General features: G+C 42.2%; 4 protein-coding genes across 4 annotated transcripts in view; all 4 read left to right on the top strand.

The window, feature by feature from the left end:
* Window positions 1-1,649: 1,649 nt before the first annotated feature.
* Window positions 1,650-3,029, top strand: LOC125893193 (uncharacterized). The gene is made up of 2 exons (XM_049583745.1): window positions 1,650-2,477; window positions 2,566-3,029. Exons 1-2 carry the CDS (start codon window positions 1,773-1,775, stop codon window positions 2,650-2,652), a joined length of 792 nt encoding a protein of 263 aa, XP_049439702.1. The 5' UTR covers window positions 1,650-1,772; the 3' UTR covers window positions 2,653-3,029.
* A 2,807-nt stretch (window positions 3,030-5,836) lies between these two features.
* On the top strand, window positions 5,837-9,167 carry mgat1a (alpha-1,3-mannosyl-glycoprotein 2-beta-N-acetylglucosaminyltransferase a). Its single transcript, XM_049584401.1, has 3 exons — window positions 5,837-6,027; window positions 6,661-7,593; window positions 7,822-9,167. Exons 2-3 carry the CDS (start codon window positions 6,961-6,963, stop codon window positions 8,518-8,520), a joined length of 1,332 nt encoding a protein of 443 aa, XP_049440358.1. The 5' UTR covers window positions 5,837-6,027; window positions 6,661-6,960; the 3' UTR covers window positions 8,521-9,167.
* A 1,401-nt stretch (window positions 9,168-10,568) lies between these two features.
* gabbr1a (gamma-aminobutyric acid (GABA) B receptor, 1a) overlaps window positions 10,569-17,287 on the top strand; it is a 120,450-nt gene continuing 113,731 nt past the window's right edge. The window contains exon 1 of the mRNA XM_049582833.1: window positions 10,569-10,649. The gene's annotated coding sequence lies outside the window, so the exon portion shown is untranslated. The remainder of the gene's footprint in view (window positions 10,650-17,287) is intronic.
* On the top strand, window positions 10,641-17,273 carry sh3bp5la (SH3-binding domain protein 5-like, a). Its single transcript, XM_049582843.1, has 6 exons — window positions 10,641-11,267; window positions 11,745-11,807; window positions 12,244-12,372; window positions 13,349-13,513; window positions 14,674-14,847; window positions 15,124-17,273. Exons 1-6 carry the CDS (start codon window positions 11,034-11,036, stop codon window positions 15,667-15,669), a joined length of 1,311 nt encoding a protein of 436 aa, XP_049438800.1. The 5' UTR covers window positions 10,641-11,033; the 3' UTR covers window positions 15,670-17,273.

Below are 17,287 nucleotides of genomic sequence, written 5' to 3'. Positions count from 1 at the left end.
GTAAACATACTTGATTGCAATTAGAAGTCCTGCATTCGTAAAACTAAACATACAGTAAATTTACCTCCAGTATCAAAAGTAAAAGTACTCGTCCTGCTGCACAGTGGCCCCTGTGACTGATATGTTAATTAGACTGTTAGCATTGATATTTCAGTGAGTAAGAAGCATTTAACTGTTGTACCTGGTCCAGGTGCAGCTAGTTTTTACTACATTATTTACAAAAGGGTTCTGAGATGATAAATGGTCTTGAGAGAAGAAAAAAAACCAAAGCTCTGCTAACTCAAGTTCACAAGTTTGTGTTGTATTTGTATTGTTAACCTGCTTTAAAAATGAGCAGTTATTTTAATGAAACCATCTGGGGTGGATCTGCTAACAGCTCATGGACATCTGAAATATAATGTAATAATAATAATAATAATAATAATATAATAAGAATGTTTTCTCTGGTGTATAATTATCTGAAAATAAGAATAATCATGTTTTCGTTACCTTAGAATGAGCCATTTATATCTTCACAGGGAGCGGCACCTTGTCACTGGAGTCCGCCATGTTGCACCACCATGTTGCTACAGTAGCCCAGAACAGACAAACCAAACACTGGCTCTAATTAGGGCCACTCGCATTTTTGCATGTTCATGTCGGCCACCGTAGTTAGTGTAGAGTCTATCAATAAAATAGGACTCTGAGGGGAGAACGGGAAGAACTTGTTCAGACGCGTGTTCTGGGCACCAACAATAAACCAATGTCCAATTCGTCAGGTTTCTTTGAGTGAGACGACCCATTTATTTTCACACGTGCTCACCTTCACACAGGTAAAACACTGTCTGTCCATAATTCATCTCAGGTAATTTTCCACTCAACAGTTTCAGAGTCCATCACAGGTAAGTGTCCATTCAACAATTTCAGTTTCAACACGCCACAAACTCTTCATGCTGCCACACTTAATACAGTCAAAAAACTGTTTGCTTCCCCCATCACACACTTGCTGCTCATCACCTATATCACCTGCATTTTCCTGTCCGAGTGCACCACCACATGTACAAACAACAAAACTGCATTTATTTACATGTAGAACAAAACAAATACAAATAATGTTATTGTGGCTTCAACAATGGTTAATATTAAACTGCTGTATTCAGTGTTTTTACCAGATTAAATCACCAGGTCCATTTGTTTTGGAGAGGAAGAGACCTCTGTGGATAATTTGGCTCCCAGTAAAAACCTCCTGAGCAGTAAACACTGAGGGAATTTTAACCGGGAGCAGTTTCAGCTGGTTGCAATCTGCAGTCCTCACCACTAGATGCCACTAAATCCCCCTAATTCTTACACACTGCTCCTTTAATGTAAAATCTAAAAAGAATGGTTACCAGTAAATGTAGTGCACGTATTTCCCCGTGAAAAGCAGAGGAGTAGAAGTAGCTACCAAGTAGGAGAGATGGAAATACCCAACAAAACATACATTTACCTCAAAACACAGTATTTGGGTAAATGTAGTAAATTCCACCACTCTCATCAGCCTATAGAATCTGATGCATTTTGCTTCCACTAACCTATTACTACTTCTGAGTGCCCCCCCCTCACATTGCCCTTAAGACACACCCACCTGTGACCCCAAATATGGTCGGGTCCACCAGCGCTCAAAGACCCCCCCCCCAATCCACTCCTTACGCAAATTAACCTTTATACGTTATGTGACTGCTTGGAAAGAGGTTGGACATCAGAAACCTTAGAGGGGAAACAGAAGCAGACTGTTGTGGATATCATCGACCACCATGGCTTCCACACCCTCCGCCTCAGCCTTGTCTGCTGTTCTCCGGTGTCGCGGAAATATCTGGACCAGGAATCCGCCGACCAAGCGGCCTGCCTCCTCTGCGTACAGCCTCGGCCTGGCCGGCGGCTCGCCAGCTGAGCGCGCCCGGTCAAATCAGGCGACAGCGTGGGAGGCTTTCCTGCAAGGAGACCGTGTTCTAGTGGGAAGAAGACTGACTGTGGCGTATAAGTCGCCACCCCGGGTGAAGGACAAAGATTGCAGGGAAATTAATAAATTATGTCACCCAAAACTTTCGCAATCCGCACGGGACGCGCGCTCAGCTGTGCCCAGTGTCCAAAACGCGCTGGTGCGACAGCTGGCACGTAGACTCACATCTAACCTGCCCGGAAGAGACAAATGCTCTCAAATCATTCAAAAGATTAAATACAAAACATATGCTACACACATCTGTCAAATAATATGTGCTCAGGAGGCCAGTGATTTCCCAGCTGGCGTTTTGAAAGTGTCCATTATTTCTCCATGTTTGGTGGGAAATGAAAGACAAATCCCGTCTTTCGTGATAACTGGCTGGTCAACACTGAAGAGCACCTGTTTGTCTTTGACAGCTCTGGTGTCAGAGTTTATGTTGTTGAAGCTGGCGGTGTTGTGGATGTCCAGCAGCAGCCCTGATGATACACAGCAAAACAGCATAAATAATACCCTGCAGGTGAGTGTCACAACACTTAATGTGATACTTTTATAATAATACATGTTACTACAGACCTTGTGAAATCATTTTAAACGTCTTGTTTCAGGCAAATGGACACATCCACAGCCCCACTGACCTCACTTCCTCCAAGGAGAACTCTGGACAAATGATCCCAGAGGACAGACCTGACTGAGAGTCCAAGGCCTCGGCACCAAAAATACACACTGTGATCTAACCTTATTTATTGACTTTACTTTGCTTTCACAATACACAAAGCACATTTGGACTTCAACCCGGTCATAAAAGCTGTTTTTAGAGAATTTGTTTTGCTCTGAGGAAAAGTAAGCCATGCTGAAAGAAGTACAGGGGAAACATGAAACGCTGTTCTAGTACCTATGCCTCCTGGTGGATACCTAAAATAATGGCAGTGCATTTTATTTGCAATATTACACTGTATGTTTTGTACAAAAGCTTATTTTGCAAACATGGAATATCATCTCACCAAATGGAAATATTCAAGTCTGAGAAAAAAACTATAAATGTGGAATACTTATTCCTTCCACTTGTGTTTTTAAGATGTTTGATTTTTTTTTTTTTTCAATGTGCAATATTTTGGACTAAAAATATAAGCGCCAGTGTTAAGCCACTTGTATAATGCACTTTCCGCCTTTTTTTAAGGATGTGCTGTACAAAGTCATGATGGAAGAAGGAATTTAGATCCTTTACTTTAGTAAGAAGTAGCAGTACAACAACGTAGAAGTACTCTGCCCTGCATTAAAAATCCTCACAAGTGAAAGCACTGAAGTATTATCAGCAAAATGAACTGAAAGGATCACAAGTGAAAGTACTCACTGTGCAGCAGAATGATGTCTGTCAGTGTTACATTATGATATATGTAATATTAGCAGTGGTGGACAGCAACTAAGTACATTTAATTAACGTTTTACTGTGTTTCAGTAGAGTTTTGTGGCACTTTACTTGGGTGTTTCCATTTTATACTTCTTCATATTTTTACTCCGCTATATTTTAGAGGATTTATGGTCATTTTTACTCTATAAAGATGCAGTTATTTGAAAGCTCAAGTCACTTTAGAAATAAGATTTTACATATCAGTTTCTGAGACACAAGTACAGTATTAACAGAACATTTTCTGTTAATACCTACCTATGTACATTTTTTCCTAAAATCAAAATACATGTTTTTTTCTCCTACCTGCAGTGCTATACATTTGCAAAACTCAACAGCCATATCTTATTCCAGAATTCATGAGCCAGTTACTAAAGATAATCCACAGACCTTGTTGTGAGCCATTTCATATAGGAACTATTTTCTTTCTACCAAACTGCACCCGCCGACGTATCACTGTGCAAAAGGAAGCGTGCATCTACTCATGAATTAGAGGCTAATGTAAACATTAATGGCATCCTCAGCTGAGCTGTAACCTTAGCTAGCTCTGTGGTGCTATGTGAGCTTTTAGTAGATTCACACTTCCTTCTGCGTGATGATACAGTTGGCAGGTGTAGTTTGGGAGAAAGAAAATAGTTCCTACATGAAACTGCTCACAACAAGGTCTGTGGATTATCTCGAGTAATAAGTAAGTAATCATGACTTCTGTAAAGAGACATTGCTCTTGAGTTTTTCAAAGTTTTTGTTGTTGCGTTGAGCACCACAAGCCGAGTGCCATCTAGTTGCATTATATTGGAGAGAAGGCAGACATCTCTACGGCTGACTTCTCAAACACTCTGCAACTCACACCAAAACAATCTAGACTGGTCTGGTCTGGTATTACTAACCATAATGCAATGAGCTAGCTTTGTAAGACGTGCCTCCAAGCATGTCTCACTGGAGAAGCAAGTTTTGGTTTGGGGGCTGCAGTAACCTGGACTTCCATAACACCTCGCAGTGCCACAGGCTGATGGCCTCCATGTCACGCCTCATTGATGCAGTTGATGAAGGCAAAGCATTCGATTTACTGGTCCATCTACGTCCCAACCCTCACCTGTGGTCACGAGCTCTGGGGCGTGACCGAAAGAATGACGTTGCGGATACAAGCGGCCGAAATGAGTTTCCTCAGAAGGGTGTCTGGACTCAGCCTTAGAGACAGGGTGAGGAGCTCGGACATCCGGAGGGAGCTCGGAGTAGAGCCGCTGCTCCTTTGCGTTGAAAGGGGTCACTTGAGGTGGTTGGGGCATCTGATCAGGATCCTCCTGGGCGCCTCCAGGTAGAGGCGTTCTGGGCTTCCATAACACCTTAGCAGTGCCACAGGCTGATGGCCTCCATGTCACACCACACTGATGCAGTTGATGAAGGCAGTAGGAGTCCTGACTAGGTACTGAGTGCATAAATGAACATACTTCTCAGAAGGTGGACATTTCTGTGTTATAAATTCTTTTTTGTTTGGTCTTATGTAATATTCTAATATTTGGAGATGCTAGATTTTGATTTACATGAGCTGTAAGCCAACCATCCATCCATCCATTTTCATCCAGTTATCCAAGGCTGAGTCATGGCGGCAGCAGGCCAAGCAAAGCACCCCAGACGTCCCTCTTCCCAGCAGCGCTTTCCAGCTCCTCCTGGGGGACCCTGAGGCGATCCCAGGACAGATGAGATTTGTAATCCCTCCAGCGTGCATCCTACCAGTGGGATGTGCTTGAAACACCTCAAGTGGGAGGCACCCAGAAGGCATCCTGATCAGATACCTGAACCACCTCATGACCCCTTTAGACGCGAAGGAGCAGGGGCTCCCTCCGGATGTCCAAGCTCCTTACCCTTCAAGGCTGAGCCCAGCCACCTTTCTGAGGAAACTAATTAAGCCATAATAATCGAAATTAAAAGGAAAAGGCTGGAATATTTCACTTTGTATTTAATGAATGTAGAATATATGAAAGTTTCACCTTTTGAATTAAATTAAGGGGAAAAAAATAATTTTTAAATGAGTCTACTTTTTGAGATGCACCTATATACAAATGTAGATAGAGATACAGATATATAAGCTGTAAGGCTACGTATTGTTTTGGTGTTTGTCATGAGGTAGACTGAAGGGAAGACATGTTCCTCCATTGAACCAGAACACATTTGCCTTTTTTCCCCTTGCAGCTGATGCAAATTACAGGAGCCTCTCTGCAGCTCAGACAGATAATGTATGTTATTACATTAGCTACATCTCTTCATCGCCATATTTCGACGCCACGGTGTGCGAAAGCAGACAGTAAATGTTGACAAAGACATCAGAGACCACTGTTCTCCTAATTAGCTCCGCAGAGAGCCGCGCAGACGTCAAACTGTTGTGTAACTTCTCAAGGTGACAGTTAGGGCGGGACTTCCTCCCGTGACTGCTCTCTACCCAGGAAGTCGTCGTGTTACTTTCTCTCCTCCTCCTCCTCCTCCTCCTCCTCAGCCTTCTTTTTCCAGTCTGGCGAGAAACAAGAGAAACTGACGGGGTGTTAAGTTGCTTCAGTATTCGGGAAACTAGCGAGAGAAAAGCTCCACCCGTCCTGTCGGCTCGTGTCGCTTAAGTTTGCCGGTTGTCATCGAAGAAATGGCCACAAGAAGAAGACACGCTCAAAGGGTAAGGGCTAATTTCAACACGCTCCTCCTCAAGCTACAGTATTTACAGTCTGTCGGGTATAACCTGTCTGCTTAGCACCGGGGAGGACAGCGAGCTGGTGTCTCGGTGTCTATGGCTGTTTCTTTTCTGTCTTAAAACACACAGTTTGGTGTATCTGTAGCGAGGCAGCCACAGGTGATAAGAGAAAATCGATCAGGGACAGTTGGGTGAATCATCACTCCAGTTCACATGAAGCGACTTCCTACGAAACAGCCATTATCATAAACTGGTTTCCTGCTTTCACTCGTGTTAAAAAGTGTTGTTGCACACGTGTTACTTTCTCGTCATTGTCACTGTTATTGCAACCTTTATTTTCTCAAAGTACACTATGTTCTTGCCGTGTATATAAAGCAACCTGTCACTTAAATCATCTAGTATTCCAGCAGCATTTGCACTCTGCACCAAGTCATTGCTGTATGCTATATTTGTATATAGCAGTCAAATGTTATACCTTTGCCTAAGCGTTGTTGTGCTTGTTTTTGCTGATTGTCTACTTGTGTGAAAGCAGCAAAAAAACCCTCAGATTCCTTGTATATGTACACATATGTTGCCAGTAAAGTTAATTATTCTTCTTTTGTTTTTCTATTATTTCAGATGGAAGAGGATATTTTAAGTTGAGGATTTGCCTGAACGCAAATTTACTCAAAGATGAGTCCTGTCCTTCATCGTTTTCTGTCCATCTCTGCCCTCGTTGACACTGTATTGTGTCCTTATAACTTTAGCAACTGCCCAGTGAGCCAAGAAACTGTGACTCCAGGTCTCTGATTATGTGCTTGTGATGGTACACAGGCTGCCCTTCCCATATCCCATTCCTATTGTCTGTAACAAGGACACATATTTCTATTCAAACCCTGTCCTCCTGAACCCACCTCCCTCTTTTTGAGTTTCTGGGCCATGCTCCGCAAGAGAGGCTCTCTCATTCTTTGTGGTACGTTCCTGTTTATCACCTGGAACGCCATACTGGTGCTTCTGCTGTGGGGCAGACCCCCACCTGGCCAGCCGGACGAGCCTGGCCGAGGGCAGAGTGAAGTGGCTGAAAGGCCCACTAATGATATGGTGGGAGATGTGCTCCGAATGGCAGACACGTTCGAAGCGGAGCTTGAGAGGCAGAAAGAGATCCTGCTGCAGATCAAGAATCACCAGTCACTGTGGGAGCCGTCAAACAGAAACAAACCGAAGGTTGTTGTCCCGCGTCAGCCCGTCATTCCTATCCTGGTAATCGCCTGTAACAGGGTCACAGTGAAGCGCTGCTTGGACAAACTCCTGGAGCTCCGTCCTTCAGCAGAGCTTTTCCCAATTATAGTGAGTCAGGACTGCGGACATGCTGAGACTGCTGAAGTGATCCGTTCTTATGGAAGTCAAGTAATTCATCTGAAACAGCCAGACTTGTCAGATATCGCTGTGCGGCCAGAGCACAAGAAGTTTCAGGGTTACTACAAAATCTCCAGGCACTACCGCTGGGCTCTCAACCAAGTGTTCAAGACCCTTTCTCATTCCTCTGTTGTGATTGTAGAGGATGACCTGGAGGTAATCACATCATCAACTAGTGCCATTAAATTGCTTCAGTTAATGCTTTCATAAGTATTATACGAGATTAAAAAGCTGATGGATGAATTTTTTATATATCGATATAAAAACAATTTATACGTTCCATTTTTCACAGCCGTTAAATTATTCAACCCTTCAAACCGTTAAAATCACTTGTTGACAGGGGTCATTTTAAACTGAAATTGACTTATTCATCTCCTGCTCTAGGTGGCGCCAGACTTCTTTGAGTACTTCCGAGCCTTGCTGCCAGTCCTGAAATCTGACCCCAGTCTTTGGTGTGTGTCAGCCTGGAATGACAATGGCAGAGATGGCTATGTGGATCCAGGTAAGGCTGACCTGCTCTACAGGACAGACTTCTTTCCGGGTCTGGGGTGGATGCTCCTCAGGGAGGTGTGGGAGGAGCTGGAGCCCAAGTGGCCTGCTTCATTCTGGGACGACTGGATGCGTCAGCCAGAGCAGCGCCGCAACCGTGCCTGTATCCGCCCAGAGATCTCCCGAACTTTAACCTTTGGCCGGAAAGGAGTGAGTCTGGGTCAGTTTTATGACAAGTACCTGCGATACATTAAACTGAATACCGAATTTGTGCCTTTCACCAAGTTAGACCTGAGTTACTTGAAGGAGGAGATGTACAGAGAAAATTTTGAGAAGGAAGTTTACAGTGCTCCCGTGGTTGCGTATGAAGATGTTAAGCAGGGGAAGCTAAAAGGACCCGGGCCCTTCCGCCTTCAATACTCAAGTAAGGAGAGTTTCAAAATGCTGGCCAAAAACCTGGGTATCATGGATGACTTGAAGTCTGGAGTCCCAAGGACAGGATACAGGGGGGTTGTCAGTTTCATCTCAAGAGGACAGAGAATCTACCTGGCTCCTCCTCCAGGATGGACCCAGTATGATGCCACCTGGAGTTGATGATCCAAAAGCAAGTTTATGTAGCCTTTTTGTAATCTCTGAATGTCAGTTGGGGAAAGCATTCCAGACCAAAGACTGATGTCCTTAAAGTTTCTTTGATTGAATCACATGTACTCTAGATTATTGTCTTAAAACGCAGAACAGATTGTCTCTCTTTCTGGTGTTAGGGTAATTGCCAATACTACTCAGGTCTTTTTCATTATTCCAAAACATTTCTTACAGTGTAGGAAGCAGCCGAAACAGTATGTTAGACAAGACTGTCGTAATTCACCAGAGATCTATTTTTATATTCTGCTAATTGTGCACATGACACTCATTAATGCATTCAATGCAACTACCTAGTTTGCCACTTTTGTTTAAATTATTTGGTAGCCTACGTGACCTTTTTGTGACTGGTACAAATATAAAAATATAATCTGTGGTATGGTTGCTTATGGTGGTGGTGATTGGTCATAACTGCAGTATAATCTCACATTTGATTCTCATTGTTTATGCCTTCTATTAAAATCAGTTCTTCCTGCTTACATTTTAATATCACTTAATTCTGCATAATGATTCTCCAATGTAGTACACATTGCAGGTTTGTCACCTTGCAAACTACAACATCAGTGTGTTTGTAAATTTTTGGAATAAAAAACAATTCACAATTTTGCTCTTTGATGACTTGCTTAATTCAGTTAGCTTTCAAAGAAGTAGTACCATGTTCTCAGTTGAATCTAATGCATAAAACTATTTGCAGTTACTCATATCAACTGAGGAAGTTATTTCAAATTGAAAGGTTTGGGCCCCCAAAGTGATTAAAACTAAAAACAGAAGGTAAACAAAGGTTAAAATTTCCATTTAGTAGATATCCCCAGAGTTCTGCATTACAGGGGAGAATACTGTTCTAACTATTTTCCCCCTCAAATACCCTTCAATTTTGAATTTCATTCCATCATTATTGAACCACAGTGGTGCAGTTGGACTCTTAATATTTTCAGTGGCTATTTATCTTTGGGCTCTCAGTATTCTGCTCAGATCTCTTGTGAAGTTTAAAGAAACGCTTTGCTTAAGTAAAACGTCTGTTTATTCCAGCTTGTTTAAGGCATTATTGTGCACTCCACACTGAAACAGGAACCTGTTCCTGCTTAAATTTGCACACACATGGTGCTAACAATCCATTTCTTTAACCGATGGTGGGGGATTTCCACTGTTCTTATTTGACTGTTTCTCAGAGGTATCTTTGTCTCTCTCAGTTGTCAGTGTGGTTGAGACATTGTTTAGTTCTCCATGTACAGAACTTTTTTTTTTTTTTTGCAAACTATTAATACAAAATAACATCTATTTGTAAAGGGGAATTCCTACAACACAAAACCATGAAGGACCATTTGAAAATATAGAAAAATCCTCTCAGCCATCTGACGTCAAGCTTATATGGCAGGAGGAATTTGACTTAGTTTTTTTTCTGCATTGCTCTCTAAACTTTCACAGAAATAGACATAACAGCTTCGGACAAGGACAACAAAGCTGAACAAATCAAGGCAAAGAATAGACATGACTGTTGTGTACGCTTGTATGTGAAAAAATACATATAAAAAGCATCAATGACCAACAATAAAAACAAAATAAAAATATAACTTCTATATACAAGTCAAGTGTTCTGTCAGCTGTAAACTAGACAAATAATGCAAAAATTAACACATACTGGATACGTATGGACTTGATGATTATGTGTACATGTCTATATACTATATATACAACATGTAGGATTAATATAGACTAACATAGGATGTACATATTAAAAAAATAGGCACATTAAAAACTAAAACTATTATCTATAATGGTAGTAGTGGATGTTTTGTTGTTCCAGGGTTATTGACAGACTGATTTACCTGTCTAAAACAAGCAAATACAGAAATATAGTGATAACACACGGTGTATTACAAATTAGCTGTATATTTGCAGTACAGGCCCAGACAGGAATTAATTTCATTTTATAGCTGTGACAGTGGTGTGTGTCTACGGCAGACGACGTGGGTCAAACATATTAGCGCGTCCGTATCCGAAGCTCCTCTGTTTACTTCATTTGAAATGATGATGTGAGACCGAAACCGCTAGCTAGCTAGCCTAGCTAAAGTAATGAAGAACTGGTAAGAGATGGAGGATAAAACACATATAATGGGGGGACATACTGAGGGGTCTCCTTTTACTTTTCATCTCATGGTAGTTATTTGTTCTCATTTGTTTGCTGTAAAGTAACCGTTAAATTCTCACTGACGCCGTTAGCCTGTTAGCGTGCTAGGCTGCAGGCTAGGCTAGCTGTGCAGTGGGCTCGTGTTTCCGTGCGATTTGATATGGCAGATAGCAAACTCGACAACACTCGCCACCACTGGAGGTATTTTCCCATTTACCCCTGCTGAGTAACACAACTGCTGTTATCAGGACCTGGCTATTAGGTTAATTAACGTTAGCCATCACGTCTGTTGCTGAAGTAACCTTAGCTAACGCCGCTGCTAGCAAAACTGTGGCCTGGAATGGAGCCAGGCGATTTGCGGGAGAGCCCCGCCGGGTCCGGGGAGTCAGATGCGGGGGATTGGAGGGAGGTAATTCCCGGTGGGGACGAGGAGGTCAAAGCTGCCGAAACTAATGGACCATCACTAGAATCGGCGCTCAGAGACACATGCGAGGAGGGTGAAAGCGAAAAACAAAAAGGAGTGGGAGAACAAATACACAGCCCCTATGAGGAAGAACTGGACCCCAGGATCCAGGTATGTGCACCCGGTGTTTGCTCTGTTAGTGGTCATCTAACCTCCATCCTTCATCAAGCCATAGCTGTGACATGAATTAGCCAGGATGCAATTGTTAACGGTACCTGGGTGGGTAATAGTAGACTGATTTTGGTTAAACCTAATGAAGAGGTAGCTATGTGTCAGAGTAAACCCTTTCTCATCTATTTGTTGTGCTTTGTTTTAATTCCATAGCTCTGTAATCAGATCAAAAGTGATTATCTGGATAGTTAATTGCATTGGCATGCACTTTAATTTCAGCTCCAAGTTTGTACCGCCCTCGCATCACCATCAGTCAGACAAGCCCAGCATTATCATACTACATTATAATGATAATACCTGAGATACTAACCATGGCTAATCTAACCAGACTGTATGTGTTAGAGGAATATAAAATTTTCTTCCTGGTTGTTTACAAACGCCTAAAGCTGCACATTATTTTTCTTTTTTTTCCCACAGGAAGAGTTGGAGCATCTCAATGAAGCCAGTGCAGAAATCAATAGACTAGAACTGCAGTTGGATGTGAGTAAAAATACAAATATCTGAATCACAAAACCCCTGCTCCATCTAATTAGGGGCATTTGTTAAGTCTTCCTACAAATGGTAGAAAAATATGGATAACAGCTTGAATAAAAATGCTTTGATTTTGAGAAAACAAAACTCATGAGAAATGTTAAAAGAACAGTACCGCCCAAGGAATTTCTTGCTGTCTCTGTTGTTGAATATTTTATAGTCTGCCCAGACTTTGCTCATCAATATGATAATTTTGTTTTCAATATCCCTAAGCTTAAGGTCTGGAAAAGTCAGATCTCCTAAAATGGAAAGTGTTTTGTTGCTGATACCTTGACACTTAAGTGAATTGATTGCTCACTTGCAGCTACACTCCTGTGTGGAATTGAATCAGTCATACCATTACAGGTAAATCTAATCTTGTCATTTTCATGCATTAACCATCCAGGATGCCAGATCAGGGTACCGGAAGATCCTCACAGAGTCTGCCAGGAAGCTAAATGCTCAGAGCTCTCAGCTTGGTGGCTGTATAGAGAAAGCAAGACCCTACTATGAAGCTCGTCGCCTGGCGAAAGAGGTACACAAACAGTATGTTACTAGATATGTCCACATGTGGTTAAACTGTTGTTTAAAAGGGATAGTGGAGTATGTGAGCCTTATTTTTTGTTGTTTTGAGGGGTTTATATCAATCTGTAGCTTTCTAGAAGTGTTCCTTATGTCCCCAAATCATCCCAAATCAAATTTTGGTTGAAGTATGTATGTTTAAGCATCAAAATGCTTTTTTCCCAAGCCCATCTGAAATCATTTTCCCACATGACCTAATGAAGGTTAGTGCATGATGCTTACATATAAACCCATGAACTGCTGTGGACACCATGTTTGTTTGGGTCTAAAAATCACACAAGCTCAACGATCAAGTTGACAGTTGACCAGCAACTTCCATGTTCTGAGAGGTAAAAGTTTATGTCAATCAAGTCTGGTGGCTTTGAAAAGGGCAATATAACAGCTTCTGTTCTCTGTCAGAAAGGTCGGCTGATGGCAAGGTAATGCGCTAAAATAATCTCAACATAGTCTACACTTAATTGTTATAGATCTTTTTTCGATAGATATTCTTCGAATTGCAACTATTTCCTTTTTAAACATATTAAAGTAAATCTAAGAAGGGATGAGAGCTCTGATCACAAACGGTCACCTAATATGCATGTGAGATTGATTCTAATGTAGGTGTGAACTGCTAACCAACATAACTCGATGTTGCCCTGCACACAATCTGGATACAAGATACCTGTTTAGATCCTATTTCTTATGGGAAATTGTAAACAGTTAAAAATATACATTTAAATACAAGGCAATTGTACTTACCTGTATCTACATGGTGATGGTGATGGACTTAACTTCATTAAACTTTTAAATCAAAAACTGATTTATAAATACATTTTGTACATTTTGACAGAGATTTGATTTGAATTGGACTCAACAGAATTCAGGGTCCTGCCCTTGTCATATTCCACTTCTGTAGGCTGTAAAAAATTTTTTTTTTTTGCTCTCTGTAGGCACAGCAGGAGACCCAGAAGGCAGCTTTGAGCTACGAGAGAGCGGTCTCTATGCACACGGCGGCCAGGGAGATGGTCTATGTGGCAGAGCAGGGTCTGATGGCTGACGGCAAGAACACCCTGGATCCCACCTGGCAGGAGATGCTCAACCATGCTACCTCCAAGGTAACAGAGAGGAGGAGAGACACCGGCTATGAAATGATGACACCAGACTTGGGTTGAGTGGCAGTGTCTCAAATTGGATGATACATGTTTAAAGCAAAGTAAAACATTCACTTAAGTGCAAAGAACGAAAAATGTCCAAGGGCCCAGACACACCAAATCGACATCAAAGAACTAGTGACGACAACTGTTGGTCTCGCTTCACATTACCTATGCCTTGGCCAAAAAGTTGCACCTGAACACACTGCAAAGACTACGATCGACAGCCAACTAGCGTGGACGTTCTGCCTGTGTGAGCAGAAATAACTACATACTAGCAGGCAGCAGTAGTCTGTATTCATCATTGAAAAAGGGAAACCTGAAGACCAAAAGGATGGATACAAGATTCTAGTTAGCATGTTTGCAGTATATTTGTGGTACGCTAGCAAACAGTAACACAAACAGTTATGAGTTGTTTCTGCTAAAGAGCTCAATGGCTAAAAAAATGATCTGATATGATATAAAAAGTTTGTTTTGGTCTCACTTCCTCTTGACTTTAGCTTCCAGTTTACTTTCCACACTTCCGTTTCTCTTCTCGTGCCGTAAGCTGAACTGCCAGCCGAGTGACTTCAGTCACTGGACAAAAAGCAGCCCTCAAAGGCCAACTAGTGCCAACTAGTGCCAACAGTGTGGACACACCACACAAACCAGGGTGTGTCCTGCTCACTGACGACTCGACATTGACTGATGGACGAACGTTGGCTTGGTGTGTCTGGTCCTTAAAACATGTTGGATAGCGACATAGGAATAAAACAAGAGGCTGAATCAGTGTAAGTCCATCACCTTGTTGTTTATTTGAGCCTTTTTACATATACTCAACAAAAGAGGAATACTGTTTAAAAAAAAAAAAGTACTCCACTGATTTAGCATTGCACTCCTAAAACATTGGCAGACTCACAATGGTACATTTATATAAGGATCAAACTTTGTGTACCTTTTTATGTTCAGTGTCAAGTGTATGTTATGTGAAAATGCAATAAACATATTTGTCATATACTCCACTGTAACAAAAAACTTTAGTGGAGACAATAATTGAATAAAGAGAGAGGTCGATACCTTGTACTTATTAACGCACTCTGCTATGTGTGTGCGTTTAACATCCTGCCCCTGCATGTCTCTCACAGGTGAATGAAGCCGAAGAGGAGCGACTCCGCAGTGAGAGGGAGCACATGCGTGTCACACATGCCTGCCAGGAGGCCGAGGCACGGGTTCAGATGCTGCAAAAGTCCCTCAAAAGAGTCATTGTGAAATCCAAACCTTACTTTGAGCTGAAGGCCCAGTTCAACCACATACTGGAGGTAATGCAGACACAGGGAGCCCTCTGTTTGCGAAGCCTGAAGCACATACAAAATGTTCTGTAGTGTGCCTTGTTATCCGTCACTTCCAGTTCTCCGTTTTCACAAGAAAATAATCATTTGTGTTGTAAATGTGCTGCTGACTTGGCAGAAAATGCTGCAATGTATTCTGTATGTTATGGATTTACTCGAGGTCACTGTTAGGTTGTACAGCTGTTTGGCATAAAATCAATGCTGAAATTGATGATGAAAGCTGCTTTGTCCTCTGTGTGACTCCAGGAGAACAAGGCCAAAGTGCTGCAGCTGGAACAGCAGGTAGCCAAAGTGAAGACCCGCTACTCCATCGCCTTACGCAACTTGGAACAAATCAGCGAGCAGATCCACGCTCAGAGGGGGAGGGACCAGGCTGAGGGAGGATGCACCACTGCCTGCGCCGGGCGGAGCCCCCCTGTTGGAGCTGAGTCCGACACCAGGGTTAAGAAAGAGGGTGGAGCTTGCGGCGGCAGCAGTGCAAGGGGGACGGATCGAGCGGATGCAGCCCTCGACCTGGAGAAATACAAGGAGAAGGAGAATGAAAAGGAGAGGGAGCGGGCGGGGTCGGATTCCCTTTCGGTCTTCAGCCTGCAGACCATTGCTTCCGACTTGGAGAAATATGACTCCATCGAGCACCTTGGGGATCTCAGTGACGTAGGGAGCGTAACTGGGGATGAGGGGGAGAAAGAGAGAGGAGTAGTGATAGATAGAAGGGACAAGCTCTCGGAACCAACCGCCAAAGAGCGGCAGCAGCAGTTCTATAAGCAGCACCACCGAAGCTTCAGTTTGTGAAGGTGTCGTAGATATGAAATGGCTATAAACACTGCAAATGTGTGAGTTTAAAAAAAAGTACAAAATAGGGTAAACACCCCTAACACATAGGTACCAACCAAAGTATCAGATAGACAATTAGCTGCAAATCTAAAACTGGAGTGATGCAGTTGTAGGTGTATGATATGATGGTGTAAATAAGCACACGCGCGTTGACTGACAACACATTATTCTAAAGCTGACATTGATCAATAGTTAATATTGCAGCCTAGTTAGAACACTACTGGAATCTAAAGCGCTTTCAACCCTCCAGGACAAGTATACTGTATATTCACTCCGTGAGGGATCCTGGGTAGAATTTGTTCCCTGAGCATGAAGGAACAGCGAAGAATGATCAAAAGCCCCGTCTGAACAGACATGTTTAGAAAGGCATCATTTCTTACTTTCCCAGGCTAATCGTTGATCTAATTTGTTGAGACTACTGAAAACAAAACCCTCCATTGCCTCCCCCTCCGGTCGCGTCGAGTCTTATCAGCGATTGCTTCAAGGTAGAGGGGGTCGCTCCACACACACAGAGATCCACACTCCACCCGCATCAAGTTAGTGTGCAGGGAAAAATGACAAAAACGATTCTCTGTCAGTGCAGAGTGAAAGCATGTTTGAATTCACATTTCCTATATTTATTTCCTGTAACATGCTGCAGGCAGTGCTTTGTTATTTTTGGCACGAGAGAATGCGTTTTTTGAAAATTCCTGAAATGGTGAATGGATGGAAGACGATAAGGACTCTTTCCACTCCGACAGCATGCACTCCTAGTTAGCTATCTCGACGGACGTTAATGACATGTATCCAGGGCTATATGCTGAGACAAAAACTGACATATTAAAGCTAAGATGATGAAGCTGCAGCCATGTTTGTTTTTCTTAGTATGTCATTATGCTGTGGTCTTATGGTGCAAAAAGCCTTTTCCCCAAATGTATAATATTTGGATATTGTTTACATTTGTGTAAGTGGATTTCTTTGGCAGCGATTTCTCTTTTGTTGCCTTTTAAAAAACTAACTTGCCCGTGTTGTAATTTGAAGTGTGCCTTGACACAGAACAAGTAACAAATTTAGCATGAGGAGCACTTTGCTGTTAACTGTAGTTCTGTTTAGAACCATTTAAAGAACAAGCGTGCGCCCTGTTATGATTTTTTTTAAAAGAATGTTTTAACAATCTGATTCACCCAGGCGCCATTTTCCGATGAGACTTGAAGAGTTTGTTTTGATTTCTGTTTTTTATGACATTGTACTTTGTCAAAGTGTGTGACGCAAAGCGATGAAGTCAAGAAATGACTTGTAAATGTATGTAATTACTACAAAGCTGGAAAATATTGACATGTACAGTTACCACGTGTTTCCTGATTTGAATGTTTGATGAGTTTGTTGTACAGATGTTCTGCACAGTTTGTCATGTGTGTATTTAAACCATTATTGTCGCAGTTTATCTGAAACACCTCACCTTCACTCCTGTCTTAACAGTTAGTTCTCACCCTTTTAACGGCATTTGTGAATTAGTCAGAATGTCACTCTCAGATTTATGCATTGCCATATCTATAATCAATAAACCAGATCATACTTCTTGGGCCTGTTTCCCTAT

This window comes from Epinephelus fuscoguttatus, linkage group LG8 (genome assembly GCF_011397635.1).
Source record: "Epinephelus fuscoguttatus linkage group LG8, E.fuscoguttatus.final_Chr_v1".
Classification (NCBI taxonomy): Eukaryota; Metazoa; Chordata; class Actinopteri; order Perciformes; family Serranidae; genus Epinephelus; species Epinephelus fuscoguttatus.
This window is presented reverse-complemented; position numbering and strand designations above follow the sequence as displayed.

Coding starts and splice junctions, on each gene's coding strand:
- LOC125893193 (XM_049583745.1), top strand. CDS start 1,773: ATGGCTTCCACACCCTCCGCCTCAGCCTTGTCTGCTGTTCTCCGGTGT. Junction 2,478..2,565: donor GCATAAATAATACCCTGCAG/GTGAGTGTCACA, acceptor GTCTTGTTTCAG/GCAAATGGACACATCCACAG.
- mgat1a (XM_049584401.1), top strand. CDS start 6,961: ATGCTCCGCAAGAGAGGCTCTCTCATTCTTTGTGGTACGTTCCTGTTT. Junction 7,594..7,821: donor TTGTAGAGGATGACCTGGAG/GTAATCACATCA, acceptor CTCCTGCTCTAG/GTGGCGCCAGACTTCTTTGA.
- sh3bp5la (XM_049582843.1), top strand. CDS start 11,034: ATGGAGCCAGGCGATTTGCGGGAGAGCCCCGCCGGGTCCGGGGAGTCA. Junction 12,373..13,348: donor CTCGTCGCCTGGCGAAAGAG/GTACACAAACAG, acceptor TGCTCTCTGTAG/GCACAGCAGGAGACCCAGAA. Junction 14,848..15,123: donor AGTTCAACCACATACTGGAG/GTAATGCAGACA, acceptor GTGTGACTCCAG/GAGAACAAGGCCAAAGTGCT.